Consider the following 24524-nt stretch of genomic DNA (forward strand, 5'->3'; position numbering starts at 1 on the left):
GGAAAATCGCCATCCCTCCGAGGGATGGTGCGACAGAGCGTGGAATGATTTTTTTCTATTAGAATAACTTGCGAATCCTTTGCAATCATATAGAAACTGTGATGGATCCTTTTCACCAGAAGCGATGATGGCGATGATAGGTTGTTTTTGTTTTATTTTTAAGCAAAATTATCTACAGCTAGAGTTAGTTCAATCATCAGCGCTTATCGATGGTTTGTGCCATTTTAAACCTTTACAATATAACTCCATTGATTTTAATGCTGGCTCTTTCATTGCTCTTTCTTTCAGATTATAGACATAAGAGATATCCTCCGGGTGCCTAGTATAGACCAGATGAAAGATGTATATATTGTTCAGTGCTTAATGGAGACTGATCTATACAAACTACTAAAAACACAGGTAAGAAACTTTTGCAACAACGGGCCTTCAAACAAACATGTTTATAGCAGCCATACAAAAAGACTAACTACAGACTAATTAGGGTAATGATGGGCGATTCTCGAAGCAAACAATGAGGGGGATATACAAAAGCCTTTACATTGTACGCATTTTATTTAATTCGTTGCGTTTTTTGGAAAGAGCACATTATTGTGTTGTTTAAACAAAACTAATTTTCCCTGTATTTCCTTTGTTTCCCAATTCCATTGAATATTACGAGCGAAATATTGTTCGCTTCAGATAGGTTTTTGTTTTTTACAGGGTTTCTCAGGGCAGCTCAACACAGTAATACCATTTTTCAACAACATAAAATGTGTATCCGAAATTGTATATCGAATTCGAATCCAGTAACTCTTTTCAATATGCTAAAACTAGGTTTCGAATCCGTAAAACCATTACTCGACACTGGGAAGTGCGTACTTGACGAACACGTCGCTGACTGAATGTTTATGCTGCCTATTTCGATACTTTCAACATCCGTTACATTTCATTTTATATAATGAAATGAATATCATATTGTTTAGAGATTTTATCTATATTAATTTATTAATTTATTAATTACCATAAACTATAACAATAGTAAACATAACAAATATTGAATTCCTCCTAACATTATATCCAATAAATAAATATGGGCTAAGTAACAAATTATTTTCTTAATTTTGCTTCATACGATCTAAAAGAGCACTGAATCGTAGAAAGATAAATAAACAAGTAAAAGAAACCAATTCGTAAATATTTATGTTGTTTTTCAAATGAAAATTAGCTTCGATTGTAAAACTTACGTTTAAATTTTCAAATGCTTGAAGATCGATTACAATGGAGCATCGAAATACGTAGACTAAACAGGGTGCATGACAGATCTACCGAATACGTATTTCCCAGTGTCGAGTAATGATTTTATGGATTCGAGACCTAGTTTTACCATGTCGAAAAGAGTGACCGGGTTCGAATTGTATATACAATTTCGGATACACAGTTTACGTTTTTGAAAACTGGTGTTGCGGTGTTGAGCTGGCCTGAGAAACCCTGTATTGCTTCAATTTAGACTACCTCGCATATTGTGAAAGTTTTGTACAGTCCAACGAAAGGGCTATGGAAAAATGGAATTCATGACAGTCCAAAGATGCCTAAAAGATCTACCGAAGATTACTGATTTCAAGAATATTTTTATGACTTTTCTCCTATGATTTCACCCAGAATTGTTGAATTCTTGAAGTGTGATCCTTCTTTATCTTTGAGAAAAAAGTCTCCAGTATCTTTTGCTCTTTTGGATAGGAGTTTTAGGAGTTTTTTTTATCAATTTTTCCTACTTTACCTACTTCATAAAATACTGGCAAAATTCTAATGAATATAGTTCATAGCTTAAAAAAAGTTTTGTTATAAACAAGCACAAACTTAAGTTCATAATGAGCACAACTCATTAAACGTTCACTTAATAAACATAAACCCCCCCCCCCCCCCCCCCCCTCCTGCAATACGTGGTATTTTAACAAAGTTGTTAATTATGTCCAGTCTCGGTTCGTAACGTTTCCGGAACTTTTGACCCTCGTATAAAACAACCAAGAATGTGCTTGACAGTTTGTCCTTTGTGAAATGAAGCTTACGAAATTATGTTCCTCGTCCTTATGCATGGGTAATAATCACCCCCCCCCCCCCCCCCCCCCCCCCTTCCAATGCATGTTAAATGACAACCTTGCCAAACATCGAACTGTTGTACAACTCCCGTGCTTGATGAGGCCACAACCGGGGGAACGTTTGCTCGGTTTCATCTCCAGCTGTACACCACATACAGCTTGTCACATTCACATAACATATAGATATGCATGTCTGGTACTGATATTTGCCACGGTTTTTGGGATACAAACGAATAAGTTCCCGTTTCCAGGCGCCAAACTTCATAGCCAGTCGGTGTTGCTAGTCAAAATTCCACGCCTAAGTTTAGCGTTGAAATTCAATTAGGTGGAACTCCAACTTCGGACTGAATGTCTTTAGTAAGTGCGGCGGTATCCGTGCTGTGAATGTGTGTCCCTTCGGTTTATTTCCAGGTGTGCGCGGCGATACACCATTTCAGGGCGCGAATACATTTGCTTTGACACTCTCTGAATAAGCAAATTTATTTATTTTCTGGCTGTTTTTTCCTTCTTCTTTTTCAAACCCTCGGTCCCAAAGTCCGATCTCCGACGCGTTGGGATGACCCCAGTCCGACCGAGACCCATCTTAACAAATGCGAGAAAATGTCATGACAACATTATCACGGTTCCATTTGCTTTCAGAACGCGTTTGCACTCTGTCACTGTGTGCCGTTTGTTCATTCAGTGCTTGATTGGCTCCCGGTAGAGTGAGATTTCCATTTTTAATGAATCACGCTTTGTCCTTTCATTCGATGTGAAGGTGGCCCCTGCAACGGTGAAGTGTTGTTCTACTAGTTGAAAAGCTAAAGTCTCGACTCAAGCTGTTCTCATTTTCATTCTCCATGATCGTTTGGGGCGGATAATACATGGTTCACCCGAATGCTTTAGCAGTACGAAAAGATTGATTAAATGACCCTTATCTAGCACTAGTATTAGATTACGGTACCAGCGTTATACAGTGAAGTGAAACCTTTCTACTACCCATAGCCGACTTTTGTACATAGCGTCCTTAACTTCCTGTTTCGGTACATTAACCTTCTCTTTGAGCGGGATGAAGTTGGACAAAAATATCAATGGAAATGTACGCAACCCAATCAATTGGCAGCGTCTTTTCAGGGGTGGGCACCGGTGGAGCAACCGGTCGCTTTAACTCGTAAAATCAATTAAGGAAGAGACCATGACGGGTCCCGTCACAAAATGGGTTGGTTGGTTGAAAGTGTACAACTGCTCGAAAGTGCGATTATTTATTGATGAAACAACTTCCCTAGCCTCATTAGAGATGCTATTTGAAGTAAGTGAAAGTTAGGAAACGTGTTAAAGAGTTTGTAGTTTGATAGAGAACAAACACCAACAGTCCTCTTGCACATTCAAAAAACACGATACATACAGCTCATGAATTTTGTAGCCAATTCGAATGGAAAATAGATTGCATATATTCCACTTATTGCAGAATATTTAAACATTTAATTAATAAATAATTTAAAATATATATTTTAAATCGTTTGAAATTCTCACTCTTGTCCACTCATTCACAGCGACTAAGTAATGATCATATCTGCTATTTCCTGTATCAAATACTTCGTGGCCTGAAGTACATCCACTCGGCAAATGTGTTGCACAGGGATCTAAAGCCCAGCAATCTGCTGCTGAATACGACTTGTGATTTAAAGGTAAGCCCATCTTTCTCTTTCTCTCTCTCTATATGTGTGTGTAGAAGAGTCACGCGGATAAAATATCCGTTCACATTCCACACATAAATAAAAAGAACCGCATGCAAGGGTAACATCGTTAGATGTTTCGTAGTTTCGAGTAAATAGGTCAACGAAACTGACATTTCAATTCATGGCGGGAACCACCAAATGCATTCGGGGAGAATGCACCCGTAACATACTGTTGCAGGTGCTGTTGCAAAGCGTGAATGACAAAAACCTAAAAAAGGAATTAATTTTTCATGTCATACATGCCACCCCCACGATGAGATTCATATTAATTTGACTTTCTTCTAACTGTTTCACAGATTTGTGATTTCGGTCTTGCACGCGTAGCCGATCCCGAGCACGATCATACGGGCTTCTTGACGGAATACGTTGCCACCAGATGGTACCGGGCACCGGAAATCATGCTCAACTCGAAGGTAACATTGCAGGAGGCCGATTGCAGCACGATTCAAGCTTCCCCACCATAAAATAATCATCTTTCCACTATCGTTTTTCACCATGCCAGGGCTACACGAAATCGATTGACATTTGGTCGGTCGGTTGCATACTGGCGGAGATGCTAAGCAATCGGCCCATCTTCCCCGGCAAACACTATCTGGATCAGCTGAACCACATTCTTGGTGTGCTCGGTTCACCGTCCCAGGAGGATCTGGAATGCATCATCAACGAGAAGGCACGCAGCTACCTGCAGTCGCTGCCATACAAACCGAAGGTCCCGTGGTCTCGTCTGTTCCCGAACGCGGATGTAAATGCGCTCGATCTGCTCGGCAAGATGCTAACGTTCAATCCGCACAACCGCATCTCGGTCGAGGATGCCCTAGCCCATCCTTACCTGGAGCAGTACTACGATCCATTGGACGAGGTGAGGAAACTCTGCCGACAGGGCGAACATGTCTGGTGTGTGTATGTGTGGCTGTGTGTTCTTTTAACGGAAGGACAACAAATGACGGTCACATGTAGGTTGATTGATTCACGTTCCATTCCACCGTATACTTCTTTCCCGGCCGGTACGAGTGGGACCTACAGTCTCTGGGACCTCTTTTAGAATGGAAATTAGTGTGCGACAGCTCAGCGAAGTGTGTAATGAGGGTTTAAATTGTGCTACGCTACCAAATGGAAATAATTGTATTTTATGGCAAACGGGCCGAAAGATGGGTTTCGGCAGCGAGAAACCTGTAAGCCGTGAACCAGTAGTAACCAAGCAATTTGCTTCATTTTGAATGCGGATACTGTACTACTTTGCTTTTTAATTTGCTGTGTAGTAGCACCAGCGCACCTGTGCACCAGAAAAAAAGAAGCTTGCGGACTGAATGAAAGTTTTAAATTGTTTTCATTTTTATTTCATTTAATCGGATAAGCTTACCGTAAGCCATTTCCGCTAATTGTATTGCTTGCATCGTTTTAGAAGTTGTTTTATCGGTCGGGTTATCTCCCGTTTTTACACGGTCAGCACGAATGAATCGTTAGTCTAATAAGGAGAGGACCTTTAAACATAATTGTAATTCGGTCCCATTCCTAGTCGATGCCCGCTACATTCTTGAATGCAAAGCAATGCAATCGGAAACACATTCCTGCTTTTTTCGTCCAGCTTCCGGAGCACGTGTTTGAAGTTTTGTTGGATGATACAATTTCTTCAAAGGATTCAAAGTGGTCTATGTGGCGTCATATACTAGCTCCCGAGTATGCGTACGTAGTTTATTTCTATGGTCATGATTATCCCATTAGTGCAATGATTATCTTCCTCTGTTGACGGTTTCATTTTCGCAGGAAATCACTAACAGGACGAAAGCAGCATGATGCAAACGAAAGTAATGACTGCAAATGATGTGGTGAAGCACACTTGAGTTGAGCAGAAATTCTAGATCTGTAAAAGTCAGAACGAAAGTGTGTGCGCCCGAAAGTTAGCGAATTTCTGGCAGTGTAAGATGGGTTCGAAAGTTTTATCGTTACACACATCGTTACATTTACCGGACCGGAAAACCAGAAGCAGAAGTTGCATGAGAAGGAGAAGCAAAACTTGTGAACGAACGAAGTTCTACGAAGGCTGTTTGATATATGGAAAATTCCTTAATCACCTTTATTGTTGGAATGTTGATTACTTACTGTTGATTTTACTGTATGGCACCATATCGTATACGGTCCAGGGTTCGAAACATCTTGAATGATGATAATTTTATAAAGATTAATGGTTTGACAAGATGTTTCTATTTTTTTTTTTCATGAATGTTTCAGAACGAATATAGCGGGTTATACTAACCACTTACGTTTTTTTAATGTAAAAATAAGTTTCTTTTTTGGATAAAATGTTATGTTGCTAACATTTTAATAATAACATTTAACTTTTTTATAATGAAAGATAGACGAGAACTGACGTAATACAGAATACATGCAAGACTTAATAACAAGCTAAAGATAAGTTAAAATCTGGAGTACGCACGACTTACTAATTAATAAAGAATAAGTTAGACCCATAATAAGACGAGTGAAGCGAGGAACCAATTAAGAACCTGTGGAACATTTTAAGTTAAACCATTCTAACAATCTCTCCCTCTGCTGAAGGAACCTGTATAGGTTGTGATAAGTACGCAAGGAAATGATTGATATTCGAAACCATAATAGTCTTGTGTTTCGGTGATAGTTGTAGCGTGATTATTATCTGCCGAACCGGAAATAACGTATTTCCATCCCGTTTCAAAGGACAGAGCATACAACCTACCCAGCTCTCCCGTCTGCTGAACTGTTTCACCTACGCTCATTAATCATTTGCATCTCTTTTGTTTAATTTCATTGCATTGAAAACGTGGCTGTGGCTGGTGGGGACGTGCGCTGGTGCGGATGCGATGAATAAACCGGACGAATTACGGCTCCTGTCCCGAATGTGCGGAATTGCACCTTCAGCCCGTTGCCGAGGAACCGTTCCGTATCGCGATGGAACTGGATGATCTTCCTAAGGAAACGCTGAAACGATTAATCTTCGACGAAACGCTACGCTTCAACCACAACGACAACAACCTTCCGGACGGTATGTAAGCGCGTGCATAGCTTCAACGCGCGCGCGCCCCCTTCACAAAGGTGCCGAGCCAGCCAGAACCAACGGATTGGTGGCCGCTGGACGAGGGGACACATTCACCGCCAACCCATCGGCTACGTCAGTGGCGATAGCCTTAACGGCGGAAGTGTAAAGCATCGTCAGATCGTATACGTACGCGGGAGGTTTGGTTTGTTTGTTTTTTCTTGTGTATCTCCGGGAAAAGAAGCAAAAACACAAACCGCACACAACCCTTCACAAGCTTTGGCATAAAAGATGCAGAAACAGGAGCTATTTAGAAGTACACAAAACAAGCGGTAAAGCCAAGATTGCAGCTTCGTGTTAGTACGAAGCCATTAACATTAGTCCCCCGGATCAGTTATATTTGGCCGAAGCCGCCAGAGCCGAACATGATCTCTGATAGTTGCCAGTGGAAGCCGATGGGGCATTTTACCAGTTTTTGTTTCGCACTCGTTTTCTCCCTACAACCACCCCTGCACAAAAAGGAAAAGTGTCAAAACGGATTCTGCGTGAGAGGGAAAGAAGAAACAAAGAAGAAGAAGCAGCATCGTGTTGTAATGCTTGTGATAACATGGAGAGATAATGCTGTGAGTTTTAGTTCGTTTGTTCGTTTCGCCCGTAGTACAACGGATTTTGTGTGTGCAAAACTCGTTTTTTGTTTTATTTGAAGCATTTGAATTTTCTTTCTTTCAAACTTCGTCCCGATAAGCTAATGATCCTGTTATCCTTCGGCACGCACGCACACACATACATATACAGATACGAAAAGAGTTTTCCTCTTTTTGAGCCAGATTAGCGCAAATGGTATGTTATTCGAGGAAACGAGAGAAACAAACATGTAAGGCAAAACTAAAAAAATGTGCAAAAACAACTAGTGAATGTTTCTACTACGTGTGTATGTGTACGTGTGTCGGTGTGATTTTTTTTTCTTTTCTTACGCTAGCAAAATATACTGCAATTCTGTGTGGTTTTTTTTTTAAATGATATAAAATACCTTCCCTTTTACTGTTAGTAAGCTATAGAAGAAGTTCAGTTTTAGGAAAGTTCAGTTTTAATAATTGTGCCCAAAGTGTGTGTAAAGAAAGTATCGCCGCCACCAACTGTACAGATATATGTGTTAAGTAATTAAGTAATGTAGTGTGCATATCATCAGTTAAAAAAGAAAAAACTCTGTTACGGTTGCAAATAAGAAGCATTAATCATCAACTTTCAAGAAGAATGACTGGGCAATCACGAATACAAATACGCTCAGTTAGGTATATGCTGAGTTAATTAAAATCCTTCATCCTTGTCAGATGGCTTTACGCTATTATTACGCTAGTGCAATATTTTCTCCGCACAAGGAACTGCAACAGTATGCTAACATGCAAACAAAAGCCAAACCAATCCTCAATTATTGGTTCTCTGAAGTGAATACTGGAAGCGAAAACCGATACAGAAACCGGTTAAAAGTATATCCCAAATAATTGTGCTTTAATTTTTGCTTGTCAGCTGTATGTTTACACGTGGAATAGTCAAACGATCTCGGACGGGCAATATCAAGAACATTTAAAGCAAGCTTTTGTTTTCCCCACACCCCTCGGTGCTACACAATGCTCTAAAAGCGTGTGTGTCTTTAAAAAACCTTAACATTTAGTACAAATGATGTTGTAATTGACTATTTTAAGTTGATCACTTTAAACACGCCAACCACAACCGAAACCTGTGGTACAAAGGTACAGAAATCCGCGTACAGGCTTCCTACGCTCTTTAAGCAAGGCGAAATAATGAACTTCTTTTGTCGGTTGATTGAGAGTGTTAGCAGGGATAGTGGGTAGGTGTTAAACTGTTCAATTCACCTTTATCCCTACACTCCCCCCTTTATAACGATACTTCCCATCCATGTGCTTCATCAATTATTGATGAATGTACTGTGTTTGCACACTGTTGCGGTTCGCTGCTCAATTATTTTCAATTATTTAACACACAAACAACACACCCAGAGATCGACCCACAAAAGCTACGGAATGCTACACGATTCAGTGACATTTTACTGCGTTCGTAAAACAAAACAAACAAAAAAACAACATATACCGCTTAAACCACATTGCAAATTGCAATCCACTACTGTGTGCTATTTAATGCGAGATAATTAATCACAATTTGTGTTAAAATGGTAAAACAAAGCGAGAAAGCGAGAGAGAGAGAAAGAAAAAGAAGGGAATTTCTTATAACTATAATATCACCAAAAGTATGGGAAAAGTAGGCGTAGTGTGCTGGAAAGATTTCACCATGTCAAATATACCAAACATAAAGTCTGAGTATGAAAATATTAAACAATGAAAGCAGAATAAGAGGTCAGCATTTATCAAACACTTCTTCACATCTTCTGGATTGAGTTCGCATTTTTTCCCAAAGAAATATTCTCACGATTCTTAAGTAACTTCAGCACATAAGCAATGAGATACAAACAGTGTCATACAACGATATTTTACGATAAAATATTTGAAATAGTTCAGAAAACTCTTCTAGCTTCTCTAGTTTCTAGTATCAGGATACTGAAAAGTTAAGTTTGTTCCGGATTTTCGTCGATTCTTTTATGTAACTTCACCAGAGGTCAGATTTCCGATTCAAGAGAGTTTTGTATAGAAAGCAGACAAAACTGCACTTCAACTAGAAAAGAATCCAGAAATGGTTCTACCTTGAGTAATTGAATTCGAAAATTCTTTAACGTACGATTGATCATTATCTATCTAAGAAAAAAAACTACTATAATATATCGTATGCCATACTTAACGGCACATGTTTCTTCAGAAATTTTTCCCAATTTAAAAAAAAAATGACTCGCAGTTTACTGATGATGATCGTAATCTGCCTGTTAAAGATCATTCATTGTACGATATGAAGTACATAAGAAACGTTCAATGCAATTTAAACAGTTTTAACAGTGTCGGTAAACACACAAAGCTTGTATTAAACAACATAATCGTGATCTAGCTTTTTTCGCTTTTCTTCACTCACATCACTCACGGATTCTATTCCAACATTTTTTGAACAGCAATACCCTCCTAATACGTAGCTAACCACCTTTACACAGTCACGGGTACGATTGGAATAGGTAGGCAAAGCGTCACGCACTGGCCGATAGTAGTGGGACAGATTTAAGAAGACTTTTAGATAGGATGAAATAATGTAGCCGCGTTGCCGATGTGTCGAGGCGTCTTGTGTCAACATTCGAGAGCTAGTCGTAGAAGGGAACAAACAAACGCGCCGCTTGAAACTTGTAACACGTCGTTGGGAATTAAAAGGGCATGTTGTACTTAATTTCTGTGGTTAATATCCAGCTAAGGGAAAGCAAGAGTAAGCGAAAGAGACACACATAGGATAGATACAAACGAAGAATGGATTCCCTTTTCGTCCTTCATAATTTTTGCCACTTGTCCGGTGTGCAACAACAATGGCGGCCATGAGAGCTTTGCATAACAGACGGGTAAAGGATCGTTATTGATCGAGGTACCTCTTTGTATGAATGTAAAAAAACAAACTGTAAAATGTTTTTCTTCCTGTTTGCAAATAGTTGCTCGTAAGAATTTGCGCAACTATTTCCCTCGCCGTTTATATAGTTTATGGATATGCACCCCACAACACCCACAAAAACCGGAAATGTAAAGCACACACAAACACACACACAGACACAGGTGCACAGTGTACCACACATACCGGCGCAGTGGTGGGAAATTGTTTATATAAAGATCGTTCTTTTCACTCACACTTTTATCTGCGAGATAGTTGTAATTAATGCTCTCGTTATGCAAATCTAATTGTTACATCAATGTTCTTCCGTGTACATGTGTGTATATGTATGTATGTATGTGTTTTTTCGCAAGGATATCCATATCCGATCCGATTTACTTGTTCGGCATATAGGCCCGGGGGGAAAGGGGAAGGGGATGGTAATATGTTTATATGTTTACCGGATATGTTGTGGCGTTCGCATTAAATGGTGAGAATCACTATAGAACGATTAATGTTTTCAAAAGAAGTACAAGTTTGATGCAGCGAGAGATAGCGAGAGAGAGAAAGAGAACTATAAAGATGGGAGAGATATTACATTTAAAAATAATATTACATTAGTAAGATAAAGATTCTTTAGTATAGTACAGCAGGATTCAACTAACACAGAACCCCCTACAACAAAACAGAAGCGTGTTGTGTGTTATTCTCTTCAGCGGTAAACCCACAAATTATTACCGTCTCGGTAGAGGAATGCTTCTTCCTCCAAACAGATATGGAAACATTTACAAAATGGATAACGATGATAATGTGATTATGATGCTGATTAAGTGCACGCGAAACAAGCTTAAATGTATTGGGGGGGGGAAAACAAAAAACAAAATTCAAATCGATCGAAAGTACGAAAACCTTAAACAAACGAATTCACGATCATGCTCGATCAATCGAAAGTCGGGGCGGAAAACAACGTGCAGTCACAGCAAACGTGAATCAAACACAGCAACAAAGCAAAAGAAATGTGTATCAAAACTTTCTTCTGGGTGTAATTTTAAAATCGTTTAATCAATAGTGCAACAATCCCTTCTTCGATTTAAAGTTAAACACAAAACCGCTGTCAACATTAAAGGCGCATGCAAATAAAAAATGTTCTTGAACGTTTGTTAATAACTGCTGAGCGGAGGAGAAGAAGATGAGAGGAAAGGCGGGGGGGGGGGGGGGGGGGGGGACGGTGTAATAGGGACAAAACGCAAGCAAGTGTGGACAGATTCATACAAAATACACTGTACAAGATAATGTTCTGATATCGGCACAACATTAGATAAAGATTAGAGAGCCAGGGACAATGTAAAGTAGTGACAAGCAGCGATTACTGTGCCCCCGGGATTCGTGTTCCCGATATGGTAGAAATCGCGTATAAATATATACATAGATATGTGTTGTGGCAGAAACGTAAACAAATTAAAAAAGGGAAAAAACACAAGATCAAATGAAAGAATGGTTTAATGGTAGTTTAAACAGTTTTTAATTTGTGCGTGTGTGTATGTGAGAAAGAGAGAGAAAGAGAGAAAAATACATAATATAAAGAAAAACGTCAGTATCAAGTTCAAAAAGAAGGGAATCTGGAATGTATAGGAAAACACTCTTCCTTCCCCAAAGGGAGGATCGTTGATGTTTACGTTTAAGGCTCTGAACAAGGAAGCAGAATGTAAGACTTTGGCGTTTATTCTTGCACGTGTGAGGAGGAGTATGGTGATCATTTGTCATCCCATATTCTCCCACTACCCTCCCGCATATGTATTGGTCCTTATAATGGTATGTGTATTGTTCGTGTATGTAACGTACGTTTTAGCATGATGAGATTTTACCGTGGTGGTTAACATAACAATATACATAACAACATCCGACTACTTTTTCACTCTCTCTTTTTCTCTTGTGTAGCTAAACCAGATTAGAGAACCGCGAGATGGGGGGGAATGTGTCATTTAATTAATTGGTGATTAAAAAATTACAAAAAAATACACACACACACAAACCGAGCTAAGAACAGATTACAAATCAACCAACAAATTATACAAAAACCCTAGCTAGACCTGTGAGACTATAGTACACATGTGTACTATTATGAACACTTTCAATACCACTACCACTACTGCTATTACTACTACTATTAGCTACTACTTACTATTACTACTACCATCTTTTGGGGCTTCTTTGCGTGGTGGAAGCCGTGTCTCTAGGTGTAGAGAGATGATAACACATACACACATGGTCACACAGGTGTTTAATGGCCGGGAATAGAAGAGATAGAAAAGAAGCAGTCATTAATTGCATAGTAATTAAACTGAAATATTAATATCCCGTTCCACTCCTGATCCTCCTCGCCCGTCAGTACCTTTCCCTCTTCTCATCCTTTCAATTCCACGTGATCTCTCTCTCTGGAGGACAGTACAGTTATATACATTTGGAAAGGCAAACAATCGAAATCGAATCTTTTCAATTGGACAAGACACATAAGAATAAAGATATACTTCAAGAAGAAAGGATGCTTTGTATCGTTGGATGGGTTTGTAGATCTCTCGAAAGCGAAATCGCCCAATGATGACAAATGTTTAGTTTTCTTTTAGTTATGTTAAATATGAAGCACAAAATCCATTGTTTTATGTGCATATACTAGTAATATTGTACAAGTTCAGTTTGCTATCTGATATCTTTTCTTTTTCTATTACTGAAACGACGGGAAATGATTGATGTTTCTGAAGACTCTTAGATCAGCAGTCAAACTAGAATGCTACTACCGTCGCTACAGTCATTTCAGATGTTTTTTTTTTAAGTGAACATTTATCTCATTGTATCTTTCATTTCGAATTCACCATTGATTATTGTTTAGTTTTTTTCCCTTATCATTTATTTTCTTTCCCTCCTAAACATTGTATTATTCATAATAGTTAAGAATTAAGGAGGTTTCTCGCTTATTTGTGCTCAACTCACAATGCTTCCAATATTTTCGAACAGCACGAAACTATGGCTACTTTTGCGAAGGTGTATTCGAGGAGTTTCTTGGAAGAAAAGGGCCACGAGTCGATCTGCGATCTGCCTGCACCACCATGAAGAAGTCAACTGTAAATAATTCGAAATAAGAGAAGGAAAATAATCACCACTAGAAGCAGTTGCAATAATCAGCTTCCTATGGCTTCTTGGCTTGTATTTAACTTTTGAGCGCTCATTCTCAGTAACAAACGGAAAACTTTCCCTCAGAAAGACTCTAACCAAACGGGAAGCAAATTTGCATTTGATAGTCAACGAAAAATTCAACGAGTTTTTTCTTCGATCAATCAATCTGTCATGATGTGAAGTAATTTTCTTTTCACTCAAATAATGCTTTAAATTAAAAAAAAATAAAAAATTTCTAAAAATTTGAAAATTTAATAAGGCTATGGCCTTAGCTTTTTTTGGGAAATTTAGCAAAATTTTATAAATTGATTTATTTTAATGCAAATTTGTCGTAATAAATTTCTTTTCACTCAAATAATGGTTTAAATAAAAAAGAAATATAAACCAATATAAAAATTAAAAAAATTCGAAATTTTTGAAAATTTCCGAAGGCTATGGTCTTACTTTTTTTTGGGAAATTTAACATAATTTTATATATTGACTAGCTTACCCAGCAAACCTAACTTTGCCCTAACTTAGCCTTAGCTTTTTTTGAGAATTTTAGCAAAATTTTTAAATGTCATATATTTTAATGGGAATTTGTTGCAATAAGTTTCTTTTCACTCAAATAATGCTTTAAGTTAAATAAAGAATAAAAAATCAGAAAAAAAATTTCAAAAAATTTTCAACTCGAAAATTTCATAAGGCTTACCCCTTACGTTTTTTTTTGAGAAATTTTGCAAAAAAAATTAAATTGATTTATTTTAATGCCAATTGGTTCAAATAAGTTTCTTTTCACTCAAATAATGCTATAAATTAAAAAAAGAATAAAAAATCAGAAAAAAATAAAAAAAATATACAAATTTAAAAATTTCAAAAGGCTCATTTTTGAACCAAATTTTGCCTATAACTCGGTCGGTATTCAACGGATCGCCAATCTTTAACCTGTGGTCGATAGATGGCATCAATGGCTACATTTTCTTCTTGGACGGCCATGTCCTCAGATGTTTGTGCCAAAAGTTATTCGAGGACCCAAGTTCCATACCCTGTTTGAGAAAATGTAAAATTTTCCTCATTTTTGCACCAAGTTTTGCCTATAACTCGGTCGGTATCCAACGGATCGCCAATCTTTAACCTGTGGTCGATAGATGACACCAATGGCTACATTTTCTTCTTGGACGGCCATGCCCTCAGATGTCTGTGCCAAAAGTTATTCGAGGAACCAAGTTCCATACCCTGTTTGAGAAAATGTAAAATTTTCTTCATTTTTGCACCAAGTTTTGCCTATAACTCGGTCGGTATCCAACGGATCGCCAATCTTTAACCTGTGGTCGATAGATGACACCAATGGCTACATTTTCTTCTTGGACGGCCATGCCCTCAGATGTTTGTGCCAAAAGTTATTCGAGGAACCAAGTTCCATACCCTGTTTGAGAAAATGTAAAATTTTCTTCATTTTTGCACCAAGTTTTGCCTATAACTCGGTCGGTATCCAACGGATCGCCAATCTTTAACCTGTGGTCGATAGATGACACCAATGGCTACATTTTCTTCTTGGACGGCCATGCCCTCAGATGTCTGTGCCAAAAGTTATTCGAGGAACCAAGTTCCATACCCTGTTTGAGAAAATGTAAAATTTTCCTCATTTTTGCACCAAGTTTTGCCTATAACTCGGTCGGTATCCAACGGATCGCCAATCTTTAACCTGTGGTCGATAGATGACACCAATGGCTACATTTTCTTCTTGGACGGCCATGCCCTCAGATGTCTGTGTCAGAAATTATTCGAGGAACCAAGTTCCATACCCCGTTTGAGAAAACGTAAAATTTTCTTCATTTTTGAGCAATTTAGCAAAATTTTTAAATGTCATATATTTTAATGGGAATTTGTTGCAATAACTTTCTTTTCACTCAAATAATGCTTTAAGTTAAATAAAGAATAAAAAATCAGAAAAAAAAATTTCAACTCGAAAATTTCATAAGGCTTACCCCTTACGTTTTTTTTGAGAAATTTTGCAAAAAAAATTAAATTGATTTATTTTAATGCCAATTGGTTCAAATAAGTTTCTTTTCACTCAAATAATGCTTTAAATTAAAAAAAGAATAAAAAATCAGAAAAAAATAAAAAAATTATATAAATTTAAAAATTTCAAAAGGCTCATTTTTGAACCAAATTTTGCCTATAACGCTGTCGGTATTCAACGGATCGCCAATCTTTAACCTGTGGTCGATAGATGGCATCAATAGCTACATTTTCTTCTTGGACGGCCATGTCCTCAGATGTTTGTGCCAAAAGTTATTCGAGGAAACAAGTTCCATACCCTGTTTGAGAAAATGTAAAATTTTCTTCATTTTTGCACCAAGTTTTGCCTATAACTCGGTCGGTATCCAACGGATCGCCAATCTTTAACCTGTGGTCGATAGATGACACCAATGGCTACATTTTCTTCTTGGACGGCCATGCCCTCAGATGTTTGTGCCAAAAGTTATTCGAGGAACCAAGTTCCATACCCTGTTTGAGAAAATGTAAAATTTTCCTCATTTTTGCACCAAGTTTTGCCTATAACTCGGTCGGTATCCAACGGATCGCCAATCTTTAACCTGTGGTCGATAGATGACACCAATGGCTACATTTTCTTCTTGGACGGCCATGCCCTCAGATGTCTGTGCCAGAAGTTATTCGAGGAACCAAGTTCCATACCATGTTTGAGAAAATGTAAAATTTTCTTCATTTTTGCACCAAGTTTTGCCTATAACTCGGTCGGTATCCAACGGATCGCCAATCTTTAACCTGTGGTCGATAGATGACACCAATGGCTACATTTTCTTCTTGGACGGCCATGCCCTCAGATGTTTGTGCCAAAAGTTATTCGAGGAACCAAGTTCCATACCCTGTTTGAAAAAATGTAAAATTTTCCTCATTTTTGCACCAAGTTTTGCCTATAACTCGGTCGGTATCCAACGGATCGCCAATCTTTAACCTGTGGTCGATAGATGACACCAATGGCTACATTTTCTTCTTGGACGGCCATGCCCTCAGATGTCTGTGTCAGAAATTATTCGAGGAACCAAGTTCCATACCCTGTTTGAGAAAACGTAAAATTTTCTTCATTTTTGAGCAATTTAGCAAAATTTTTAAATGTCATATATTTTAATGGGAATTTGTTGCAAAAAGTTTCTTTTCACTCAAATAATGCTTTAAGTTAAATAAAGAATAAAAAATCAGAAAAAAAATTTTCAACTCGAAAATTTCATAAGGCTTACCCCTTACGTTTTTTTTGAGAAATTTTGCAAAAAAATTAAATTGATTTATTTTAATGCCAATTGGTTCAAATAAGTTTCTTTTCACTCAAATAATGCTTTAAATTAAAAAAAGAATAAAAAATCAGAAAAAAATAAAAAAATTATATAAATTTAAAAATTTCAAAAGGCTCATTTTTGAACCAAATTTTGCCTATAACTCTGTCGGTATTCAACGGATCGCCAATCTTTAACCTGTGGTCGATAGATGGCATCAATAGCTACATTTTCTTCTTGGACGGCCATGTCCTCAGATGTTTGTGCCAAAAGTTATTCGAGGAACCAAGTTCCATACCCTGTTTGAGAAAATGTAAAATTTTCTTCATTTTTGCACCAAGTTTTGCCTATAACTCGGTCGGTATCCAACGGATCGCCAATCTTTAACCTGTGGTCGATAGATGACACCAATGGCTACATTTTCTTCTTGGACGGCCATGCCCTCAGATGTTTGTGCCAAAAGTTATTCGAGGAACCAAGTTCCATACCCTGTTTGAGAAAATGTAAAATTTTCCTCATTTTTGCACCAAGTTTTGCCTATAACTCGGTCGGTATCCAACGGATCGCCAATCTTTAACCTGTGGTCGATAGATGACACCAATGGCTACATTTTCTTCTTGGACGGCCATGCCCTCAGATGTCTGTGTCAGAAATTATTCGAGGAACCAAGTTCCATACCCTGTTTGAGAAAACGTAAAATTTTCTTCATTTTTGAGCAATTTAGCAAAATTTTTAAATGTCATATATTTTAATGGGAATTTGTTGCAATAACTTTCTTTTCACTCAAATAATGCTTTAAGTTAAATAAAGAATAAAAAATCAGAAAAAATATTTCAAAAAATTTTCAACTCGAAAATTTCATAAGGCTTACCCCTTACGTTTTTTTTTGAGAAATTTTGCAAAAAAATTAAATTGATTTATTTTAATGCCAATTGGTTCAAATAAGTTTCTTTACACTCAAATAATGCTTTAAATTAAAAAAAGAATAAAAAATCAGAAAAAATAAAAAAATTATATAAATTTAAAAATTTCAAAAGGCTCATTTTTGAACCAAATTTTGCCTATAACTCTGTCGGTATTCAACGGATCGCCAATCTTTAACCTGTGGTCGATAGATGGCATCAATGGCTACATTTTCTTCTTGGACGGCCATGTCCTCAGATGTTTGTGCCAAAAGTTATTCGAGGACCCAAGTTCCATACCCTGTTTGAGAAAATGTAAAATTTTCCTCATTTTTGCACCAAGTTTTGCCTATAACTCGGTCGGTATCCAACGGATCGCCAATCTTTAACCTGTGGTCGATAGATGACACCAATGGCTACATTTTCTTCTTGGACGGCCATGCCCTCAGATGTCTGTGTCAGAAATTATTCGAGGAACCAAGTTCCATACCCTGTTTGAGAAAACGTAAAATTTTCTTCATTTTTGAGCAATTTAGCAAAATTTTTAAATGTCATATATTTTAATGGGAATTTATTGCAATAACTTTCTTTTCACTCAAATAATGCTTTAAGTTAAATAAAGAATAAAAAATCAGAAAAAAAATTTCAAAAAATTTTCAACTCGAAAATTTCATAAGGCTTACCCCTTACGTTTTTTTTTGAGAAATTTTGCAAAAAAAATTAAATTGATTTATTTTAATGCCAATTGGTTCAAATAAGTTTCTTTACACTCAAATAATGCTTTAAATTAAAAAAAGAATAAAAAATCAGAAAAAAATAAAAAAATTATATAAATTTAAAAATTTCAAAAGGCTCATTTTTGAACCAAATTTTGCCTATAACTCTGTCGGTATTCAACGGATCGCCAATCTTTAACCTGTGGTCGATAGATGGCATCAATGGCTACATTTTCTTCTTGGACGGCCATGTCCTCAGATGTTTGTGCCAAAAGTTATTCGAGGACCCAAGTTCCATACCCTGTTTGAGAAAATGTAAAATTTTCCTCATTTTTGCACCAAGTTTTGCCTATAACTCGGTCGGTATCCAACGGATCGCCAATCTTTAAACTGTGGTCGATAGATGACACCAATGGCTACATTTTCTTCTTGGACGGCCATGCCCTCAGATGTCTGTGTCAGAAATTATTCGAGGAACCAAGTTCCATACCCCGTTTGAGAAAACGTAAAATTTTCTTCATTTTTGAGCAATTTAGCAAAATTTTTAAATGTCATATATTTTAATGGGAATTTGTTGCAATAACTTTCTTTTCACTCAAATAATGCTTTAAGTTAAATAAAGAATAAAAAATCAGAAAAAAAATTTCAAAAAATTTTCAACTCGAAAATTTCATAAGGCTTACCCCTTACGTTTTTTTTTGAGAAATTTTGCAAAAAAAATTAAATTGATTTATTTTAATGCCAATTGGTTCAAATAAGTTTCTTTTCACTCAAATAATGCTTTAAATTTAAAAAAAGAATAAAAAATCAGAAAAAAATAAAAAAAATTATATAAATTTAAAAATTTCAAAAGGCTCATTTTTGAACCAAATTTTGCCTATAACTCTGTCGGTATTCAACGGATCGCCAATCTTTAACCTGTGGTCGATAGATGGCATCAATGGCTACATTTTCTTCTTGGACGGCCATGTCCTCAGATGTTTGTGCCAAAAGTTATTCGAGGAACCAAGTTCCATACCCTGTTTGAGAAAATGTAAAATTTTCTTCATTTTTGCACCAAGTTTTGCCTATAACTCGGTCGGTATCCAACGGATCGCCAATCTTTAACCTGTGGTCGATAGATGGCATCAATGGCTACATTTTCTTCTTGGACGGCCATGTCCTCAGATGTTTGTGCCAAAAGTTATTCGAGGAACCAAGTTCCATACCCTGTTTGAGAAAATGTAAAATTTTCTTCATTTTTGCACCAAGTTTTGCCTATAACTTGGTCGGTATCCAACGGATCGCCAATCTTTAAACTGTGGTCGATAGATGACACCAATGGCTACATTTTCTTCTTGGACGGCCATGCCCTCAGATGTCTGTGTCAGAAATTATTCGAGGAACCAAGTTCCATACCCTGTTTGAGAAAACGTAAAATTTTCTTCATTTTTGAGCAATTTAGCAAAATTTTTAAATGTCATATATTTTAATGGGAATTTGTTGCAATAACTTTCTTTTCACTCAAATAATGCTTTAAGTTAAATAAAGAATAAAAAATCAGAAAAAAAATTTAAAAAATTTTCAACTCGAAAATTTCATAAGGCTTACCCCTTACGTTTTTTTTTGAGAAATTTTGCAAAAAAAATTAAATTGATTTATTTTAATGCCAATTGGTTCAAATAAGTTTCTTTACACTCAAATAATGCTTTAAATTAAAAAAAGAATAAAAAATCAGAAAAAATTAAAAAAATTATATAAATTTAAAAATTTCAAAAGGCTCATTTTTGAACCAAATTTTGCCTATAACTCTGTCGGTATTCAACGGATCGCCAATCTTTAACCTGTGGTCGATAGATGGCATCAATGGCTACATTTTCTTCTTGGACGGCCATGTCCTCAGATGTTTGTGCCAAAAGTTATTCGAGGACCCAAGTTCCATACCCTGTTTGAGAAAATGTAAAATTTTCCTCATTTTTGCACCAAGTTTTGCCTATAACTTGGTCGGTATCCAACGGATCGCCAATCTTTAAACTGTGGTCGATAGATGACACCAATGGCTACATTTTCTTCTTGGACGGCCATGCCCTCAGATGTCTGTGTCAGAAATTATTCGAGGAACCAAGTTCCATACCCTGTTTGAGAAAACGTAAAATTTTCCTCATTTTTGCACCAAGTTTTGCCTATAACTCGGTCGGTATCCAACGGATCGCCAATCTTTAAACTGTGGTCGATAGATGACACCAATGGCTACATTTTCTTCTTGGACGGCCATGCCCTCAGATGTCTGTGTCAGAAATTATTCGAGGAACCAAGTTCCATACCCTGTTTGAAAAAAAAGGTAAAATTTTCCTCATTTTTGAGCAATTTAGCAAAATTTTTAAATGTGATATATTTTAATGGGAATTTGATGCAATAAGTTTCTTTACACTCAAATAATGCTTTAAATTAAATAAAGAATAAAAAATCAGAAAAAAAATTTCAAAAAATTTCAAAAAAACTCGAAAATTTCATAAGGCTTACCCCTTACGTTTTTTTTTGAGAAATTTTGCAAAAAAAATTAAACTGATTTATTTTAATGCCAATTGGTTCAAATAAGTTTCTTTTCACTCAAATAATGCTTTAAATTAAAAAAAGAATAAAAAATCAGAAAAAAATAAAAAAATTATATAAATTTAAAAATTTCAAAAGGCTCATTTTTGCACCAAGTTTTGCCTATAACTCTGTCGGTATTCAACGGATCGCCAATCTTTAACCTGTGGTCGATAGATGGCATCAATGGCTACATTTTCTTCTTGGACGGCCATGTCCTCAGATGTTTGTGCCAAAAGTTATTCGAGGAACCAAGTTCCATACCCTGTTTGAGAAAATGTAAAATTTTCCTCATTTTTGCACCAAGTTTTGCCTATAACTCGGTCGGTATCCAACGGATCGCCAATCTTTAAACTGTGGTCGATAGATGACACCAATGGCTACATTTTCTTCTTGGACGGCCATGCCCTCAGATGTCTGTGTCAGAAATTATTCGAGGAACCAAGTTCCATACCCTGTTTGAGAAAACGTAAAATTTTCTTCATTTTTGAGCAATTTAGCAAAATTTTTAAATGTCATATATTTTAATGGGAATTTGTTGCAATAACTTTCTTTTCACTCAAATAATGCTTTAAGTTAAATAAAGAATAAAAAATCAGAAAAAAAATTTCAAAAAATTTTCAACTCGAAAATTTCATAAGGCTTACCCCTTACGTTTTTTTTGAGAAATTTTACAAAAAAAATTAAATTGATTTATTTTAATGCCAATTGGTTCAAATAAGTTTCTTTTCACTCAAATAATGCTTTAAATTAAAAAAAGAATAAAAAATCAGAAAAAAATAAAAAAATTATATAAATTTAAAAATTTCAAAAGGCTCATTTTTGCACCAAGTTTTGCCTATAACTCTGTCGGTATTCAACGGATCGCCAATCTTTAACCTGTGGTCGATAGATGGCATCAATGGCTACATTTTCTTCTTGGACGGCCATGTCCTCAGATGTTTGTGCCAAAAGTTATTCGAGGACCCAAGTTCCATACCCTGTTTGAGAAAATGTAAAATTTTCCTCATTTTTGCACCAAGTTTTGCCTATAACTCGGTCGGTATCCAACGGATCGCCAATCTTTAAACTGTGGTCGATAGATGACACCAATGGCTACATTTTCTTCTTGGACGGCCATGCCGTCAGATGTCTGTGTCAGAAATTATTCGAGGAACCAAGTTCCATACCCCGTTTGAGAAAACGTAAAATTTTCTTCATTTTTGAGCAATTTAGCAAAATTTTTAAATGTCATATATTTTAATGGGAATTTGTTGCAATAACTTTCTTTTCACTCAAATAATGCTTTAAGTTAAATAAAGAATAAAAAATCAGAAAAAAAATTTCAAAAAATTTTCAACTCGAAAATTTCATAAGGCTTACCCCTTAGGTTTTTTTTGAGAAATTTTGCAAAAAAAATTAAATTGATTTATTTTAATGCCAATTGGTTCAAATAAGTTTCTTTTCACTCAAATAATGCTTTAAATTTAAAAAAGAATAAAAAATCAGAAAAATATACAAAAATTATATAAATTTAAAAATTTCAAAAGGCTCATTTTTGAACCAAATTTTGCCTATAACTCTGTCGGTATTCAACGAATCGCCAATCTTTAACCTGTGGTCGATAGATGGCATCAATGGCTACATTTTCTTCTTGGACGGCCATGTCCTCAGATGTTTGTGCCAAAAGTTATTCGAGGAACCAAGTTCCATACCCTGTTTGAGAAAATGTAAAATTTTCTTCATTTTTAAGCAATATAGCAAAATTTATAAAGGTGATATATGTTAATGCGACTTGCTTGAAATAAGTTTTTTTTCACTCAAATAATTCTTTAAATTAAAAAGAATAAAAAATAATAAAAAAATATAATAGGCTATGCCTATTGATAACTCCCGTATGAAAATCAGAAAAGAACTCATAATATTCGCCAGGGGCCACCTAGCGAAATGAAAAGTAGGTGGTAAACCTATTCTCATATCTAACGAACGTTCATCGAAAATTTCATACAAATCGGTTCAGCCGTTTCGGAGGAGTTTGCACACTAACACCGCGACACGAGAATTTTATAGATATAGATTTATTTTACTGCGAATTGATTGAAATAAGTTTAGTTTCACTCAAATAATGCTTTTTTTATTCAGATACAACGGCCTGACCGTTTTGGTGAAATAATGCTTTAAATAGAATAAAAAACTAATAAAAAAAATTTAAAAAAAAATCTATAAATTTGCCAAAAACGTTCGCAAAGTTGCTAAGCATGTAGTGACGGGGTAGTGGGTGTCGGGATTACAAATTAGCCTGTTTGGTTAGAGTTTTTCCGTCGGAAAGCTTTCCGTGTGGTAGTCAGAATGAGCGCTTTTACCGGTCTACTAATCGAACGCTCATTAAAATGCCCTCGTCGGAGGAATGGACCGGTTTCCATTGCTGATAATAGTAAATGTCCGCTTGGGCGACGCCCCATTTATTAATGGACAACCATGTAATGCATCCGACGCTACCGTTAGAACGGCTGGAAATGAATGTATAATACCGGTTCCTGAGCCAGTTCTTCTGGGCCGAGTAGCATCGGTGATGATCGATTCGTTCCGGATGGATTGTCGCGACACGTGTGGTGAACGACTCCAAAGTTGATTGACCTCTCCATACAATGCAGTTGTAGCAGTGTAATGGAGTAAGGTCCGTGAACAAGAAAGATCATAAATGAAATGAAAACAAAACCTCCTCAAACACAAAATGATGTCATCATCCACACTTGAAATGCCGTCACCTTTGCGTGTGTTTAGTGATTGTTCTTCATCATGCGAGCATAAGCTCCCTGCCATCTGAAAATCACTCTCATGTCATGTCAAAATCACGACGCTTCATTACGGATTATCCTTTCGCTTTAAGACGCCTGGGACGGTACTTAATTCCTGGCGAGCAATACTGCATGATTAGAGGATTCCGATTAGTCTCTGTGGAGTGTTAGTATTTTGTATTTGCCCGGCACGTTTTATCCACCCAACGCTTTAAAGCCACACCTTTTGTTTACGCTCCGTGGTACTATTACTTTTTTTTCAATTTATCATTCTCACAAAACCAACATCATCATAACAGCAGGCACAGGCGAACGGGTAACCTGGAAACCGGGCCAACCAGCCAAAGACCTGCAACGAAGCAAGCGACGACCTTCAAATGTTTTTTTTGTTTTGAGAATGGTTGATGAATGGAAGCGAGAAAAGGAGGGTTAGCGTTATGTTAAGAGAGAAAGCATTTTGAAGGAGCTCTCTCCTGCATAAAACAGAAAGAACGAGAAGGAAAAGCTTTTAGTTACGCACATCAGCATCGAAGGACGCACGCGTTGCACAAAGGGATTTTATAATTAGAAGTTGTCAAATTGAAATAATTTAAATAGATTAATTTATTCGCAACTAACATTGCTGCTAAGCAAGAAATGTTTATTTATTTTACAAATAAAGCAAGCATTCTATAATGCCTAAAGTCTAATAATTGCCTTGGAATCGTAGTAATTGTCTTTAGTTGATCTAACTATTATATCCTTTTTTTTATTCAAAAAGAACGGCCTGGCCGTATTGCTA

The 24524-nt window shown here is 36.6% G+C and overlaps 1 protein-coding gene and 1 long non-coding RNA gene across 2 annotated transcripts in view; one reads left to right on the plus strand and one right to left on the minus strand.

Moving 5' to 3' along the window:
- The window catches only part of LOC125763949 (mitogen-activated protein kinase ERK-A), a 57134-nt gene extending 44263 nt beyond the window's left edge, over positions 1–12871 (plus strand). Inside the window, exons 4-8 of the mRNA XM_049427692.1 lie at positions 289–399; positions 3608–3742; positions 4090–4206; positions 4296–4652; positions 6689–12871. Coding sequence (XP_049283649.1) covers positions 289–399; positions 3608–3742; positions 4090–4206; positions 4296–4652; positions 6689–6820 — 852 coding nt within the window. The 3' untranslated portion in view covers positions 6821–12871. The remainder of the gene's footprint in view (positions 1–288; positions 400–3607; positions 3743–4089; positions 4207–4295; positions 4653–6688) is intronic.
- Positions 12872–17646: 4775 nt separating this feature from the next.
- LOC125764015 (uncharacterized) lies at positions 17647–24438 on the minus strand. Its single transcript, XR_007418428.1, has 3 exons — positions 22561–24438; positions 18070–20218; positions 17647–17879 (listed from the first exon to the last, which is right to left on the minus strand). It is a non-coding gene; the product is annotated as an uncharacterized LOC125764015 (long non-coding RNA).
- Between the last annotated feature and the right edge of the window lie 86 nt (positions 24439–24524).

Source organism: Anopheles funestus, chromosome 2RL (genome assembly GCF_943734845.2).
Source record: "Anopheles funestus chromosome 2RL, idAnoFuneDA-416_04, whole genome shotgun sequence".
Taxonomy (NCBI): Eukaryota; Metazoa; Arthropoda; class Insecta; order Diptera; family Culicidae; genus Anopheles; species Anopheles funestus.